Source organism: Callospermophilus lateralis, chromosome 10 (assembly GCF_048772815.1).
Source record: "Callospermophilus lateralis isolate mCalLat2 chromosome 10, mCalLat2.hap1, whole genome shotgun sequence".
NCBI classification, from domain to species: domain Eukaryota; kingdom Metazoa; phylum Chordata; class Mammalia; order Rodentia; family Sciuridae; genus Callospermophilus; species Callospermophilus lateralis.
In genome coordinates, this window is record NC_135314.1 from 95,426,799 (window position 1) to 95,442,232 (window position 15,434).

Consider the following 15,434-nt stretch of genomic DNA (forward strand, 5'->3'; position numbering starts at 1 on the left):
TTCAAAGAGATTTGGGGACTTTCCTGGGGGGACCTAACTACACAGTGGACATGAGCCCAGTGTGAATTTCTCCTTAAAACAGGGTCTATGGTTTACAGATTAGTTGAATTTCTTGTGATATTGTGAGTTGAGATTATAGAGCAGGGAGCTGTAGTTGCTATAAAGATTCTGCCACGTAAGATTTCTTTACTGCTGGTTGGAGAAATGTCATGGAATTTGTATTTTTAAATACAAGCTCCACAAGAAATTGTGATGTACCTGGTTTGGTGATAGCTGCCCTAGTGTCTGAACTCCTTCTGGTCTATCTCTGAATTCTTCTTATATTTGTTTATTTGTTTAACAACAAGTATTTACTAAGCATGTGCTGGGGACCAGACACCGTGCTCGGCACTGCAGAAACATCAGTAAAAGAAGCCGAGTCCCTGCTCTTGCATTCTACATCCTAAGGTATGGCTGCTTCATAGTAGGTGCTACAACACATATTGCTAGGATCAAATTTAGTTGGTGATATTTGATATGACATTACTATTCTCCCTCTTGGAGGACTCACTAGAAATCTTAAGGGAAGGACATAAATATGGCTTATCCACATGGGGGACTTTTTGTTTTGTTTTGTTCCTCTTATAACAAATATACTTGAAGAGGTTGCAATGTGAGAACATGGTATACACATTCTGAGCTGACTATATTTGGTTAATTCCATATATGAGCAACTTGATCATCTGGATTATGTGTATGTATGTTTGTATATATGCATGTGCATGGATGTGCATGTACGAGCATGTGTAGATTAGTATGAACTTTCCTTCAGTGGGGACTTTTTTTTTTCTCCCCAGTACTAGGGATGGAATCCAGGGGTGCTTTATCATTGAGCCACATCCCCAGCCATTTTAACTTTTTATTTTAAGACAGGGTTTTACTAAATTGCTTAGGGTCTTGCTAAGTTGCTGATGCTGGCCTCCAACTTGCTATTCTCCTGCCTCAGCCTCCTGAGTCATTGGGACACAATTTGTATGATATCTTTTGAACACTTAGGATAAAACTTCCCAATTCACAAAAAGAAAAGGAGGTACCACTCAGTACTTCCAGTAGAGTTGGCTTGCTTTGACATTTTTGAGTCAGTACAATCACAATGAATTATGATCAGGAGTTAGAAACTTTGCTGGATTCTGGGGATTCTGCGGTGAATTGGGCCCCCCTGCTCTCTGCCCTTGTCACCTTACAGTCCAGTGGAGTTTAGGTGGAGGTATGCTTTAATAATCTTTCCACTTGGACTCACTTGAATTTGGGGTATGCCAATGGTATGGTCTTTTTGTGCCTTACCAAATATTTACACGAGATTTTGTTGTTGCTGTTTTTATTTTCTGTTCTTTTTTTTTGGTGTATATTTAAGTGTATATAATGCTGTTTCTTAGAGGAATATTTAATGCACTTATTTTCCACCTAGAAGAAACAACGTCTGCTCAGCTGGTTTTTCTTCTGTCTAGCATTTTCATTTGACCCTTTAAGCTATCTAAACTTTGAAGGAAAATGCAGATATGCCCTATGGTTTGAAATGGTGTAGAGATTCAGAAGGATTAATTTAAAAATTCATAAATCCATTGTACTATGCAAATTAATGACCTGTGACCTTTTTTCCAGGTGACTTATTTTGACTTAACTATGTCCAAATAAATGTGTTTATATAGGCGAGTTCAATGCTACCAAAACCTGACGTATTAAGCATCTCCTATGGTTCATAATACATGCCAGGGATGTGGACCACCCTCTGTTTTCTCATTATGCCAAATAATAGAAAGTGGAAATCACTCTAATCCTTTCTTCTGTGTCTGCCGTACCTCTGCAAATATGATAAACTCAATCCAATTAAAAGTCATTACCTCTCCAAGGCTCAGCCACAGTCTACAACCCTTTGTTTTACAATCCTCTCGATTATCTGTTTTCATCATGAGTAGAGTTTTTAGCCATCTTCCACTTCAGTTTTCTATGAACAAAAAGGAATTCCACTTTCTTTCAGAGTTCAATATTGCAGTCTTTGTTTTCTGTATGATTCGTTTGATTCCGTTCAATGCAGATTTATATAACTTAATTCTTCCTGGTTATTTGCCTTATCTCCCCCACGAGATTGTAAGTCCTTCGAAATCAGCAATTTCACTTTATTCTTCTTTGTTGCCCCCCATGGAGATTTGCCTGTAGAAGTCTTGTTGACTGAATGATTAACATTTTGCGGCATAATGTTGAATCTGTGTTGGATCATAGTTGCTAGGACTTAGTGGTAATGAGTGTTGAAAATTTGGATGAAGTCGACATAATACAACAGCAACAAAACCAACAAAAGTAGCAAGAGCTCAAACCTGTTAAGTTGTTGTGTAATTATTGTATACACTTCAGGTATCTTTCCTGCATTCAACGTATTTTCTTATGATGACATGCTTTTGATAGAATTATATCATTTCCAGTTTTTCTTCTTGAGCAGATATGGTTCATCTAGATTTACATAGGTTCATCCACAATCGGCAAGCATCTTAGATATTCAGATGACTAGCATGACAATACTCAGGCCTTTTTAGCTATGATTCCACAATGCTATGAAAAATGAATATTTCATTTCCTCCTTCCTTTGTTTTTCTTTTAAGATGTGGTGTTGATACATTGCCCAGGCTGTCCTCAATCTGTCCTGGGACCATTCTTGCTCAGTCTTCAGAGTGCTGGGACTACAGGTGCACATGACTATGCCTGGCTTAAAAATGGATATTTCAATCAATGATCTTGAGGTTTAAGCGATAGAATGCCAGAAAATTTTATTTATCTTAATTAGAACAGCAATGACATATTAACATAAGCAGTTTGTTAGAGAAGATTTATCAGAATAAAGTCTTAAAACTTTTTTCCCTTCTAAAATAAACAGAGCTCTCGTATTGTATTTTCTACTTTGGCTTTTGGTTAGGTTACTTTGGCTATTGTAGGCATGTGTGTATATAACTTGGATAAAAACCCATCATTTGGTGGGTAGTGTGGGATACCAGAAAACAATAGGACTAGCATTTTTTTGACAACTCTTGCTCCCAACTGATGCCACTTGAGCTGATCTGGCCCATCTTTCCTCTGAGTCCATCACCCTTCTGAGTTCAGAGCTATCTCTGGTCTGTTTGGAGCAACTTCCAGTTCCATCTGGAAGGTGTGTATTGTGTTGCGGGTCACTTGTAGGCTGGTGGGGTGTCACGGACACTATAGCAGTCTCATCTGATTCACAGTAGAACTCAGGGTCTTTTTTCAGTGAAGTATTTCAAGTGGAAATAACATTTTTATCAGTTATGACATGGAAACCATCGACTTCTCCATGAAGTTTTCTTTTGGCTTATTTTGTGATGGAAAGGTGGGCATGCTGTTTTAGAAACTGTTGGTTCCATAGTTTGTGAATTATTTAGAAGCAGCAGCAAGATTAAATAATCCCTTCTTTGATCCTCACATTATTGTGAACTTGGTGATATTCAGCAATAAATGTAAACAACTATATTTCCAAGGATCATCAAAATGAGAGGTATATTCTTCAAAAACAGTCTGTGTAGTTGTCCCTCCATGTCTGGGGAAGATTGGTTCCAGGTCCTTTAAGATAGCAAAAATCCATAGATGCTCATCTCTTCCATAAAATAGCCAAGTATCTGCAGATAACCCACACAATACTCTTCTATACTTTAAATCATCTCTAGATTACTTGTTATACCCAATACAATGTAAATGCTATGTAAATCGTTGTTATACAGTATTGTTCAGAGAATAATGAGAAGAACAGGTGTGCATGTTCAGTACAGAGACATTTTTTCCCCCACATTTTTTTTTCTATCTGTGGCTGGTTGACCTCCTGGGTGTGGTGCCTATGGATTCCCTTAAATACCTAGCTTGTGTTACCACTTACATGTACATGATTTCAGTGAATCTAAGGTTAGAGGTTCTATGGATTGGCATGCCCAATTGCACAGTTACTTATACACAACTATTTCAACAAGCATCCCTTTTCCTAACCTCACTAGTCTAAGACCTATTTTAGTGCCTTCTACCTGTTACCATCTCTGTCTTCTTTACTCAATTCTGAGCTATTTGAGGGCAGAAATTTTATCTGATTCAATTCTCTCTATCCTTAGCAACTTTCACAATTCTAGTCACAGTGGGATACCAAAGAAATATTTTGAAATGGATAAATGAGTAAAGCTGAGTGGTAACATCTTTGGCAAACACTATGAGTTCTGCAGTTTAATCATCTAATTCTTTTTGTAATGCTGGAAAAGGATTTAAATCTGGGCACTTTTGTAGTCTGGGCTCAAAATTTCAATTGGAATGTGCAGTTGAAGCGTTCGCACAAAACTGGTAATGTCTGGAACATCTGTTTAATCCTTCACTTTTCATAGTGTGGAGCCCACCAAAGATTTTGAAAGTCAAATGTATATTTATTCCACGGAGGAAACTTTATCAACCAGTGCAAAAGTTTACTGGCGCTAGCTGGTGATATAATGGGTAGTTTAAATCCTGCTAACTGCAAATAATTTTTCAACAGTGTTTATGATTGTGGTAGAGTTTAGTGAGGCAGAAGTACAGATAACATAAATATTTCGACAAAAGCCTATTGTACTGGAGTCATAAATAAATTAGACCCAGTTTGTAAATAAATTTAGTTTTTGCCAGCAAACATTTATAATCCTCTCTTGCTGCAAACTATAGTAATTTATATAGAAGAGGTCCTGAATGCCTTTTTTAAAAAAGTCAGTTGTCATTAGGAGGCAGAGCCTGGTGCCCATCAATTGTCTCAGACTGTGTGACTCAATTAAACATGAAGGATACTGTACAGACCACCTAATGCTACTAGTTATTGTACATGTTGATAATGACAATTTCCAGAGACTATACATAGTCTATGAAGTTGTCATATTATATCATTCCCTTAAATACCTAGCTTGTGTTACCACTTAACAATGTTGAAATTACCCCCTCTCAAATTATAAGTGCTCAAATACACACACACACACACACACACACACACACACACACACAACACATCTGTTCATATTTTTCCAAAAACATCTTTATCAAAGTGTACAGTGTTTTCTCAAATTTGAAAAAAAAATTCCTTTATGTGTTTCAGTGACATTCTCTCCATTCCTATGGTTTTGAATGATTTTCTGTTCAATATGATATGGTATTGGGAAACTCAATATGGGTGTCTTTGGAGTTTGGAATGGGGCTGCAAATTGCCCTCCTTGGAAATATCTAAACTTATTTTAACTAAAGATGCTGTATTTGCCATGGGGCAGAGTCCAAACTGAAATTAGTCAAATCAAGGAAAATTTCCCACAGAATTACTCTAAGATCAGAGGTCACTGTTTTTTTTTTTTTTTTTTAGTTAACAAACCTTGTGACAACAAGGACCATTGCTTATTTTCAAATAAACCCTAATTTTGAGACTCGTACAAAAATTTCATTCTTTGGGGCACTCTGCTTTTTATCAAACCAAGATGTATGGTTAGCTTAGTGTTTAATTGCTTGTTCGCATTCCTTTTTATCGGCAAGTCATTGCTACAACTCCCTCTTCTGCCAGACAGGCATAATTATTTTCTTTCCTTGATGTGAGACTCCTGGCTATAAGAAAGCTCTTCTGTTTTCCTAGCAGTAGAAAAAGTGTCTGTCTGCATCAAGTCCACCATGAGAATGAATCTGAACCTACACCTACACTGCTATTCAGTTTTCCTGCACACCTATCTTTGTTTTCTATATGGCAGAAATTAGATCTCAATTTTCTTTTGATCGTTGTCTTCTGTGGGTATTTTTGAATATTTTCACTGGATGTCTATTAGAATTCAGTCTCCTTGCTGGAGTATGCATCCCTCCATCTCCTTTCTTCAGCCTGTAGTTCCTGAGTTTTGGTCTTTCCTTTGGAGGCAAGAAGGATCTTTGCCAAAAGCCACCAAGCCACACTTAGGTAATTATAATAAACAAGTTGGGGCTCTCATTTCACATGCAGAACTGAGTGAAGCAGAGCTGTGGTCAAAGGGATCCCAGTTGCTCCTCCATTAGCAATGGCACATTAATGTTTCCTCATGTCTCTGCCCACCTTTAAACACTTTTTTTTTTTTTTTTTTTTTTTGAGGAAGCAAATCAGGTTACTCTAGCATGTGGAGGGGTGCTGCCTTCTTCTGAAACCACCATCAACAACATAAACAAATTAGAGGTAGTAAACCACACATTCTGCCCACACATAAACCACAGTCCTCACCAGAGGGCAGTCTACTTAATGTGAGAATAACATCCCAGTTTTATAAGCCTCTACTGGGAATAAATTCCAGTTTCACTGGTTAGAACAAGGTTAGGCGGCCAGAGTACAGTCTCTCCTAGGTTACATATTGGGAGAGACCCAACCAATTCTCAAAGTGTCTTTCCAGGAAATAACATTTTATAAGCTTCTGGTGCACCAAACTCTGACCATCCTTTGGTTTTCATTGTGTACAACTGGGATTGCGTGAGTGGAATGGACCCGGGGATGAACTTGTCCACCATGCTTATTTTATGGATTGGGAAAGCAAGAACTCCAAACAGCTGTGACTCTCAAACTTTTTCTCTTACGGTTACTCCATGATTTATTGACATTGCCAAATCCAGACCTCCATGCCAGGGTTTGGGCCACTCCTGCTTTCCCGAAGCGCAAATGGCAGAGTTTATGATCCTCCATCTTGACCCATATGGAAGTTGTAAAATATTCTCTATACCTTCCTGATGCTGATGCACTTCCTTTCTTGACAATGGTTAGTCCTCAACTAATGTGTCCAGCCCTAAACTAATGTGTTCCGTCATCAGTAAATTCCTGCCTGTGATAGTCTTTTCTTAAATACCTGTTTAAACAGTAATTTAGATAAGAGTGTCCCATTTGTGTGCAACAGGAAATGCCTGCCTTCTTTTAGATATGCTGGCAAATAATTACTGTAGATATGACTTTGAATGCTGAAAGGCTGTACCCTGGTCATTTCAGACTGCCTGAAGAGTAACCACCCAGTCTGCTGCAACGTAAATATGGGACATTTCTACTTTACTTTAAGTGAATCTGAAGGAAAATCACTTTGGGGATATAAAAGGCTTATGAAAAAAAGCCATCAGGTCAGAGGTTGCCAAAAGTCTTTTAAAAATTTGTATTGCTAAAAGAGTGGAGGCACATGGTTATAATGTAAAAGAAACACTATCTGATACGTGAAATCTGTTTTACCTGGTCGTTCCAGTGGGTATTGCCGACTGTGACTCTGTAAGAGCAGAATGAGCCAAACATTAACCAGGTCATGTTTTTCCCTTGGAATAGTGCTCACAGAAATTTAATGTCTTTATTTTAGCTGTCTTAAGATTCTGTAACTAGATACCAAAGGGCTTTACTTGTACCTCAACTATGAATTTTCTAGCAATTTCTTTCCATAACCATTTGAAAAAAGGCTTGGTTCCATCTTTGAAGAGAAATTCTTGAAAGTGGCCAAGCTTATTTCATAATAGCTCAGGAGCTACCGGTTGAATTCCCAAACCCTACTTGTTTAGTGAAATGTTTGTGAAATTCCTAGTACAGTGGAAACATTTTTTAACCAGATTTAAAAGCCACAGAATGAGCCAGAGTTATGCCACAATAACTATGAGAAAAACAAATATTTGCTCATTGATTTAGTCTCTTATTTTCGGTTCGTCTGGTCCTTTTTACCATTTCCCCTGCTACCTTGTCTTGCTACCCTCTTCCATTCTGAGTCTTTCTGACAAGCTAGCTCATAAAGGAAATATATTTAGGAAGCACTGGGGGAAACATGTCCATAAGGAAGAGACAGAATAGCATGGAACAAGGAAGTAGAAATACTCCAAGTGCAAGGAAGCTTAGGAAGTCATCAAAAGCACATGACATGTGCCAAGTCATGTTGATAGATTAATTATTTCACAAACATAATTGCCTCCAAAGACATGGATTCTACAAATGGAGTCCAGAGTCTAATCACTCCACTGAAGTCTTTTCTTTTTGCTCCTCTCTGGAGGATGCGCATAGTAAAGATCATACCCATCAGTATCTCCCCTTTCTATTAGATAACCTCTATTTTGTAAGTCCTTCACAGCTTGCTTAAGTCACCTTTCTGGAAACTCATTTTCCTTACTTTTACTAGTTTCCTTTTTTCGTTTCCTTGGGATCTTAAATTTCATTATCTTGGGGCCATTCTCACAGACTATTCCGCTGGCCAGTCCATGGCCCCCTTCTTTGTTCTGTTTGTGCATCTGGCATTACTTGAGCTCCACCCTTTTCCCCAAGCCCAGCATGCGTTTATTGGCTCGGCTGCTGGTGCAGAAGAGCTGGCTGGCCCCTGTAGTCTTCTGCTTTCTCACAAACATGCCTCTGTCACCGCTCTGGAATTATCCTAAGGAGGGAAGAAGAGCATGTCCGGTTTTAATTTTGGAAGGAAATTGGTGTCTTCCCCTGCCCTCCCCTGCCCACTATTGAGCAGGCATTGACTCAAGGACTGGCGCTCATGTGCTCACGTCCTACCAGGAGGTCCCTGGTGGGGCTCTGAGGTTTGGCCGAGCCTCCTCTCCTCCTAATGCTGGGCACACATCCTCTGCTCTCAGCCACGTGTAATCCTTCCTGTCTGCTTGCAAGTTGGGCACAAAGTACTGGCGCTTGGGCCCACCCTCTTCTTTAGTAGCAATTAACCTTTACTACAGAGCTTCCTTTGAAGTTTGCTCGTGTTTTTATTACAAAACTGCAATGAGGAACATAATGGGGGGAAATGTCTAAATTTCTGAGTTACCTAATCTGTTCAATTCCCTAGTTGGGCTCCTCTTGGCAGTTGTTTCATGGTAGTTATGATCTCAACCAGTCTGCCTGAGATCTCAAATCATGTTTCTGTCTGAGCCTATTTTTAAGATTAAGGAGCTGTTAAACACCACACACACACACACACACACACACACACACACACACGCTGCAAAGGCACATGGATGTGTGTATTATGTGTACACATGTGTATAGCTGAGTGCAACTGATTTCTTGTTTAGTGATTACAGAAATCACTTTTTATAGTTAAACCAGATATGCACGCTTTTAATATTAACATTAAACTACTTACTGAATATTTTCTATCAATGAACTAACATGCAAAGTAGAAAGAATAATTATTTATGTTACTATCACTAATGATAATGCTGAGTGATAAGCATCATTATGGGTACTAAATGCTATTAATGGTGAAACTCAGAATTTTGAATGGCATCTGCCCAGAAGATTTTTAGTTAAACTAAGCAAAGAGGCCAAAAGAAACAAATGGTGAGTTATATAAAACTCCCCCAAAGAGAAGGCATTTTAGACCAGCCTTGCAAATAAGAACCAAAGAATTACAAGTGAAATGGCCTTTTTTTTTTTTTTTCCCTTAGCCTGCCGTTCATAGGAGCTCAAATAAATGAAATATTTTTTCTCTGCTTTTCACTCAGCAGTAGATCATTGGTAATCCAAGGTTGGTAGAAAAGCAACTATGAAACTCAAGGAAAATACGAGAAGAATCCCCTCTCCCAGATTGAATAAGGACTTTCTAAGGAAAGTGTAAAGATCATAAAGTAAAAATAGATTTAGTTCCATAAAAGTTTTTTAAAAATTTCATTAAATAACCAAATATCAAATTATCTGATAGGAAAATTAAAAACTATCAAAGAAGTAATTTGTTTATCATTAGTAAGACATATATAATGCCAATGGACAAAACAACAGACAATTTTCAAGGGAAGAAATATGAGTAACAAATAAAATATATAGTCTCAGTTATCACTGAGATGTAAATTAAAGCAAAATTTATGTATAACTTCCATCATTGTTTTAATAATGAAAAATAAGGCATAAATGTCAGTAATGTTAGTAGGAGTGTAAATTGGTATATGCTTTTGGAAAAGCAATTTGTCAGTATTCACTAGGTGTTTTTGCTTAGTTTTTGTTTGTTTTTTTAAGAATCTAATCTAGGAAATTAAAATGGATGGATATAAATATTTATATTAAAAATGTTTATATCAGTGATATTTCTGATATCAGAAAATAGAAGAAATATAAGTAATATCAAATAGTTCATTTATTGTGGATTTGTATAATAGAATATTATGCAGCAATTTAATGTAATTTTATAAAACAGTAAACAAAAAATTTAATCAAAGTGTTCACAAACAACTATAACATAAGATCCCTAAAAAACAAATTAGTCACTTAGTAAGGCCATAATTTTGATAAAAGAAACTTTGAAGTACATCTCCAGAGAAAACAACAACAACAAAACAAATGGCTTCAGAGGAAAAGGGAGGAGTGAATTTGGACAACAGGTTAGTCTCAACTGACTGTGAATATACTGTTTAGCATCCTGGAGTATCAAGTTTCATATGTGTGAAATGGAAAATTATTCTCGTCATTTTCTCACTGGATTATTGTCTCAGAATGAGAAAGTGTATATACAACTACAGAAGTCACAATTATTGGTATTATTTCTGAAGTTTCCCTTTTGCAGATTCTGATGTTTTCAAAATGAAACTTCTCAAGTGGAAATCTGTGTTAGTTATTCAGAGTCATGGAAATAAACATAATCTAATGGAAGTGTGGGTGCTTGCTTGGTGTCTAGGGACATTGGAACACTTAACATTCGAATTGAAGACTTTGATTTTCAAGAGCGTTTCCCAAGCCATTTGCCTCACATCCAACAATAAGCTTGTCATTCTGTCCCCACTCAGTTAATGACATGCCTAAAGGATGCACCTAACCAGTTACAGTGGCAGGCAGCTCAGCTCCAAGAAGTTACAAGGGTTATTTATCTTTATGGGAGCACTGATGTATAGAGCACTTCTTATCTGATACTTACCTAACTGTAAATGTGCCCAATCTGTCAGCATGATATCTGAGAAATGCTTTAATTAACTGTAGTTATAGCCAAGGGAAAGGATCCACCAGATTTTTTCCCCCAATAACAGAGATTTAATGGAGATATGATAATTGAGGTAGTTTGTCATTTCGATGAAATATTTTAGCAGCTTTTTGGATAGTTCTTGAGTCATGTACATGAATGCATTAGCTTATTTTGCTTTATGCAAATATTCAATGTGATGTGATAAACTGCATTTGCTATTGAAAAATTTGTAATGCTAGATTATTGTATTGAAATAGGATTGCATGTTTTGATAGGTAAATCTTGGCAGCTTTATATTTCCATTTCTGTCACCACAGCCCTTTCATATGTAGCTCAGATGGTATGAGGTTAAGGGTGGCTTGAAAACAAATTGCCTGGGCTTGCATATACATACAGTGCCTACATGTGGAAGAACAGGACTGGGACTCTCTCTCCTGGATTTTCTTGACCTGTATAAACGGTTCTTCACATTTAACCAGAACATTTTTGTTACTGTAAGCAGAGTTGCATTCAGGTTTTAAATTCAAATTCTTCTGTGGAGCAGCCTGGGCACATGTTTGAGTTTGTCTTCGCCGGAAGTGAAATTTAAATGCATTCATTTAGATTATTCATTGGTAAAGTTTGTGGGTAACAGAGAGTTCACAGGGTCAGCTATGCCAGTGGGGAAGGCAGAGATGCATTTGTCTCCACCCTTTTCTAAGATTTGAGATCACTTTACTGGAACAAACAGTACAAGTGATTTCACTCTTTGAGGAAATAGGTGAAATTTTACTGACCTTTAACATATAATTAATGAAAGAATAGCATTCTACTTATTCAGGTGCCTATTTGTTTTCTACTGCTTACATGGGCAAGTTTATATATTACATGGTATCTTCCAATTTGGAGCATTTATTGAAAAACCCAATTTCTTCCCAGTGGCAAATAGATCCTTTTAAAAATTCATAATGTAACTTTGTATTCATAGTACGTGTTTGTTGCAAATCTAGAGAGGTTTTTACATTTCTGAAATTTTATTTAATAATATTTTTGAGACAAGGTCTTGTTTTGTTGCCCAGGCTGGCCTTGAACTCCATGGCTTAAGTGATCCTCCTGTCTCAGCCTCCTGAGTAGCTGGGACAACAGTCACATGTCACTGTGTGGCTTAGAGATGTTTTTATGTTTTTAGCTGTACCAAGAATGGCAGTAAACTTTTGGATATTAGGTTGAATTGCAAAAACTCTCTGAAGGATAAAATTAAATGGGCTTTATCAAGTATGTTTGGGCCCTGAAGTGAATTTCTCTGATAATATTTCTTTGGGGCATTGTTAAAATAGTTCATTTTGATGTTGGGTTTACAGCAAAGTGTCTAATCTGCTGTATTCTATTTCTGTGTTTTGAAAGTGCTTTTCAGGATCAACATAGTTTCCTATATTTGGCAGAAAAATATTGATTTGGTGTCATAGCTCAATAAAATTATATGTTAGGTTAATTATCTATTTAACAAGTATTCATTAAACACCTATATGCAGATCACTTGGAGAATTCCTAAGAAGTGAGAATTCTAACACCTCTTTTTAAGGGCTATTTCCTAGTTGGGAATAAAACAACCATACGCATTAAACCCTAAGCAGCAATGCACACGATTTAATTGCCAAACTGATGGTTGAAATTATGTAAGAATTCAAGAAAAGAGGATATTCATGTTAAATGGGATGGGGAGGGGACAAGTTAGAACTGGATCTGGGAGGATGGTTAGGAGCTGGTTGGGCAGAGGAACATAGATAGGATTGCCAGGCAGGAAGAACTGAAGAAAAAATGATCACCAATTTTACAAGAAAGAGATCAGCTTATTGTGGCTCAGGAGCTCTTGTTGAGGAGTGTTGAGGATCAGGAAGGGAGTATGACTTAAAAATGAGATAGATTTTTTTTTTTCCCCCAAGCCAAAGAGTTTTACACTTTACCTGCAGACATGGGGAATTATTGGAGTCTGTTGAACAGAAAGACAGGTTTTCTAGAAAGATAAATCAGCAGCACTGTATAGGCTCAATGTTGAGGGACAGTGGAAAGAGGCTGATTATTCTGGAGGTCCTATTAGAGGATCATTAGAAAATTCAGGTGTGAAAATGTGGATTGAAAGAACTGGAGGGAGGTGAAAATCTTGCAGGAAATGTTTGGCATTTCGTGACTGAATAGACTTTAAGATAAAGGAGAGAAAATGTTCATGTTATTTTAAAGCCCCAAACATTGAGAATCAGGGGAAAGACAATATTCTTAACGGAAATAGGAAAGTGGGCAAGAGAAGGATGTGGGGGCAGATGTTAACGTCAAGCTTTGGACATATGCTGAACTCCAAAGAAAATTAGTTTGCACATTGAAGACCTATTTATCATAAGTTTGGGTCTTGGAGTTCTGTCATATGTTTAGTTTTTAATGACATTATCTCAGTGTTAAAACCAAACTGGTTGTCACCTCATTAGAAGATCTTTTGCATATAATATCATTTTGTACTTGATAAATCTTGCAGAAGCAGGAGTCTGGATTTGATAGACAATTGTTAATGAACAGTGTAGTTAATTTCTACGATCAATTAGCAAAGTAATTAGAGCTAGAACTCATGTCTTCTACCCTCCATCACAGTAAACTATCTTGGGCGACCTTAATAATTCATGGAACTGCAGGGTTGGTATATCATTAAGTCTACCTGTCTAGTCATCAACCTGAAGCTGAAATTCCTTCATATTGACCCTAGCTTGTGGTTATCTGCTATATAAGAACCCCTGGGATTTGAACAGAAGTCACTCATCTTACCTTTGGATGGCTCCAGTTGAAATCTGTCTCCTTATAATTTTGACCCATTTTTCTTAGTTCTTTCCTGAAAGTTCTATGAATCAAACCAATCAAGTATGACTTTCAGTCCATAATCCTAGTTGAAAAGAAACCCGTATTCATTCAAGACAACTGAAATCCCCTTCAATGGTAGAAGAGACAACCTCAGCCATAATTCTTTCTATCACCCCAACACCTGAGTTGTAAAGGCCCTGAGGTCTCACACAGAGAATCTATTTACTTCAGGTGTATGCTGTGCTGCTTTGGGAAGGCTTGGGAGTCTGTGCACAGTGCTGGCTCCTATTTGCTCTACCTTGCTGTCTGTCCCCTCTAAGGTCTTGCCACCTCCCCAGGAGACATTGCTCATGCAGAGGCCTCTGATCGCTATCACTTCTTAGTCTGAAGGAATTTTTCTTCTCTTTTTGGTGCACCCTAAGGCGCCCCTCATTTTCTTTCTTGCTCTAGAAAAATTCACTTAATTTCTTTAAAGATTTTAGCTTTTGCAAATGTCCAGAGAATCACTAGCTCTGAGTAACTTTGACTTTTTGCTCAGCATAGGTTACTGAGGCAAGGAAATACCAAGGGCTTGGTGAAGTGTTTGAAATGAGAAAGGAAAAAAATAGGGAAAGGACAAACAAAGACTAAAATTCCAGCGAATAATTTCCCACCCAAATTAAAGCCTTGTGTACATGGCAGCCTTTGGAACCTTTGACAGCTCTCTTGCATTTGTTCCAAGATACCAGCGATTGATAAAACTTTCTGCTAAACTCTATGTTCTGGTCAGCTCCCAACTTGGGATGATTTTGGAGTAAACAAACGTTTACTTCTCATGTCTACTTTATTCAGTCTGAAAATTAAGCTGCTGATTATTTCCCAGGTGTGTAATGGAAGGAGCTGGCTCCTGTGAGTATTGACAGTTAAGGATTAGTTCATCTGATCTGTGGATTCACTACAGATAAACCACAGAGACCATAATCCCTACTGCCTCTGCCACCTGTGAACAATAGAGATTTATAAGGAAGGCATATTTGGGGAATGGTCTTCCCTCTTTAGCCTTTGCAGAAGAACAACCTAATAAGGTGTCTACCCTGGTGGAATTGTGTCTCTCTGTATCAGTAGGAAGTCATAAGTTCTTATTTATTCACAGGTAATGAGTGTGTATATGGCAATTACCCTGAAATACCTTTGGAAGAAATGCCAGATGCAGACGGAGTAGCCGGCACTCCCTCCCTCAACATTCAAGAGCCATGCTCTCCAGCCACATCCAGCGACGCGTTCACCCCGAAGGAGGGCTCTCCTTACAAGGCCCCCATCTACATCCCTGATGACATCCCCATTCCTGCTGAGTTTGAACTGCGAGAGTCAAATATGCCTGGAGCAGGACTAGGAATATGGACCAAAAGGAAGATTGAAGTGGGTGAAAAGTTTGGGCCTTATGTGGGAGAACAGAGGTCAAACCTGAAAGACCCCAGTTGTGGATGGGAGGTAAGAACATATTCTGAGTCTATGTATATCTACATATTCAGATATGTAGAAAGAAAAAAAAAGTTAAATTATTTAAGTGTCCTCGAAGTAAGCAAGTTCCATTTGTTGCAATATGTTTTCAAATAGGTCTTTAAGAATAAGCTCCTTTACAAGCTCACTTTTTGAGAGAAACAATGTGTTACTTAAAGGTATAGCAGAATAAAAGGGAAC

The 15,434-nt window shown here is 37.7% G+C and overlaps 1 protein-coding gene across 7 annotated transcripts in view; it reads left to right on the forward strand.

Moving 5' to 3' along the window:
• The window catches only part of Mecom (MDS1 and EVI1 complex locus), a 543,758-nt gene that overhangs the window by 251,614 nt on the left and 276,710 nt on the right, over positions 1–15,434 (forward strand). For all 7 annotated transcript variants that reach the window (XM_076867222.2, XM_076867224.2, XM_076867229.2 and 4 more), the window contains exon 2: positions 14,887–15,224. In XM_076867222.2, the coding sequence (XP_076723337.2) occupies positions 14,887–15,224 (338 nt within the window). The remainder of the gene's footprint in view (positions 1–14,886; positions 15,225–15,434) is intronic.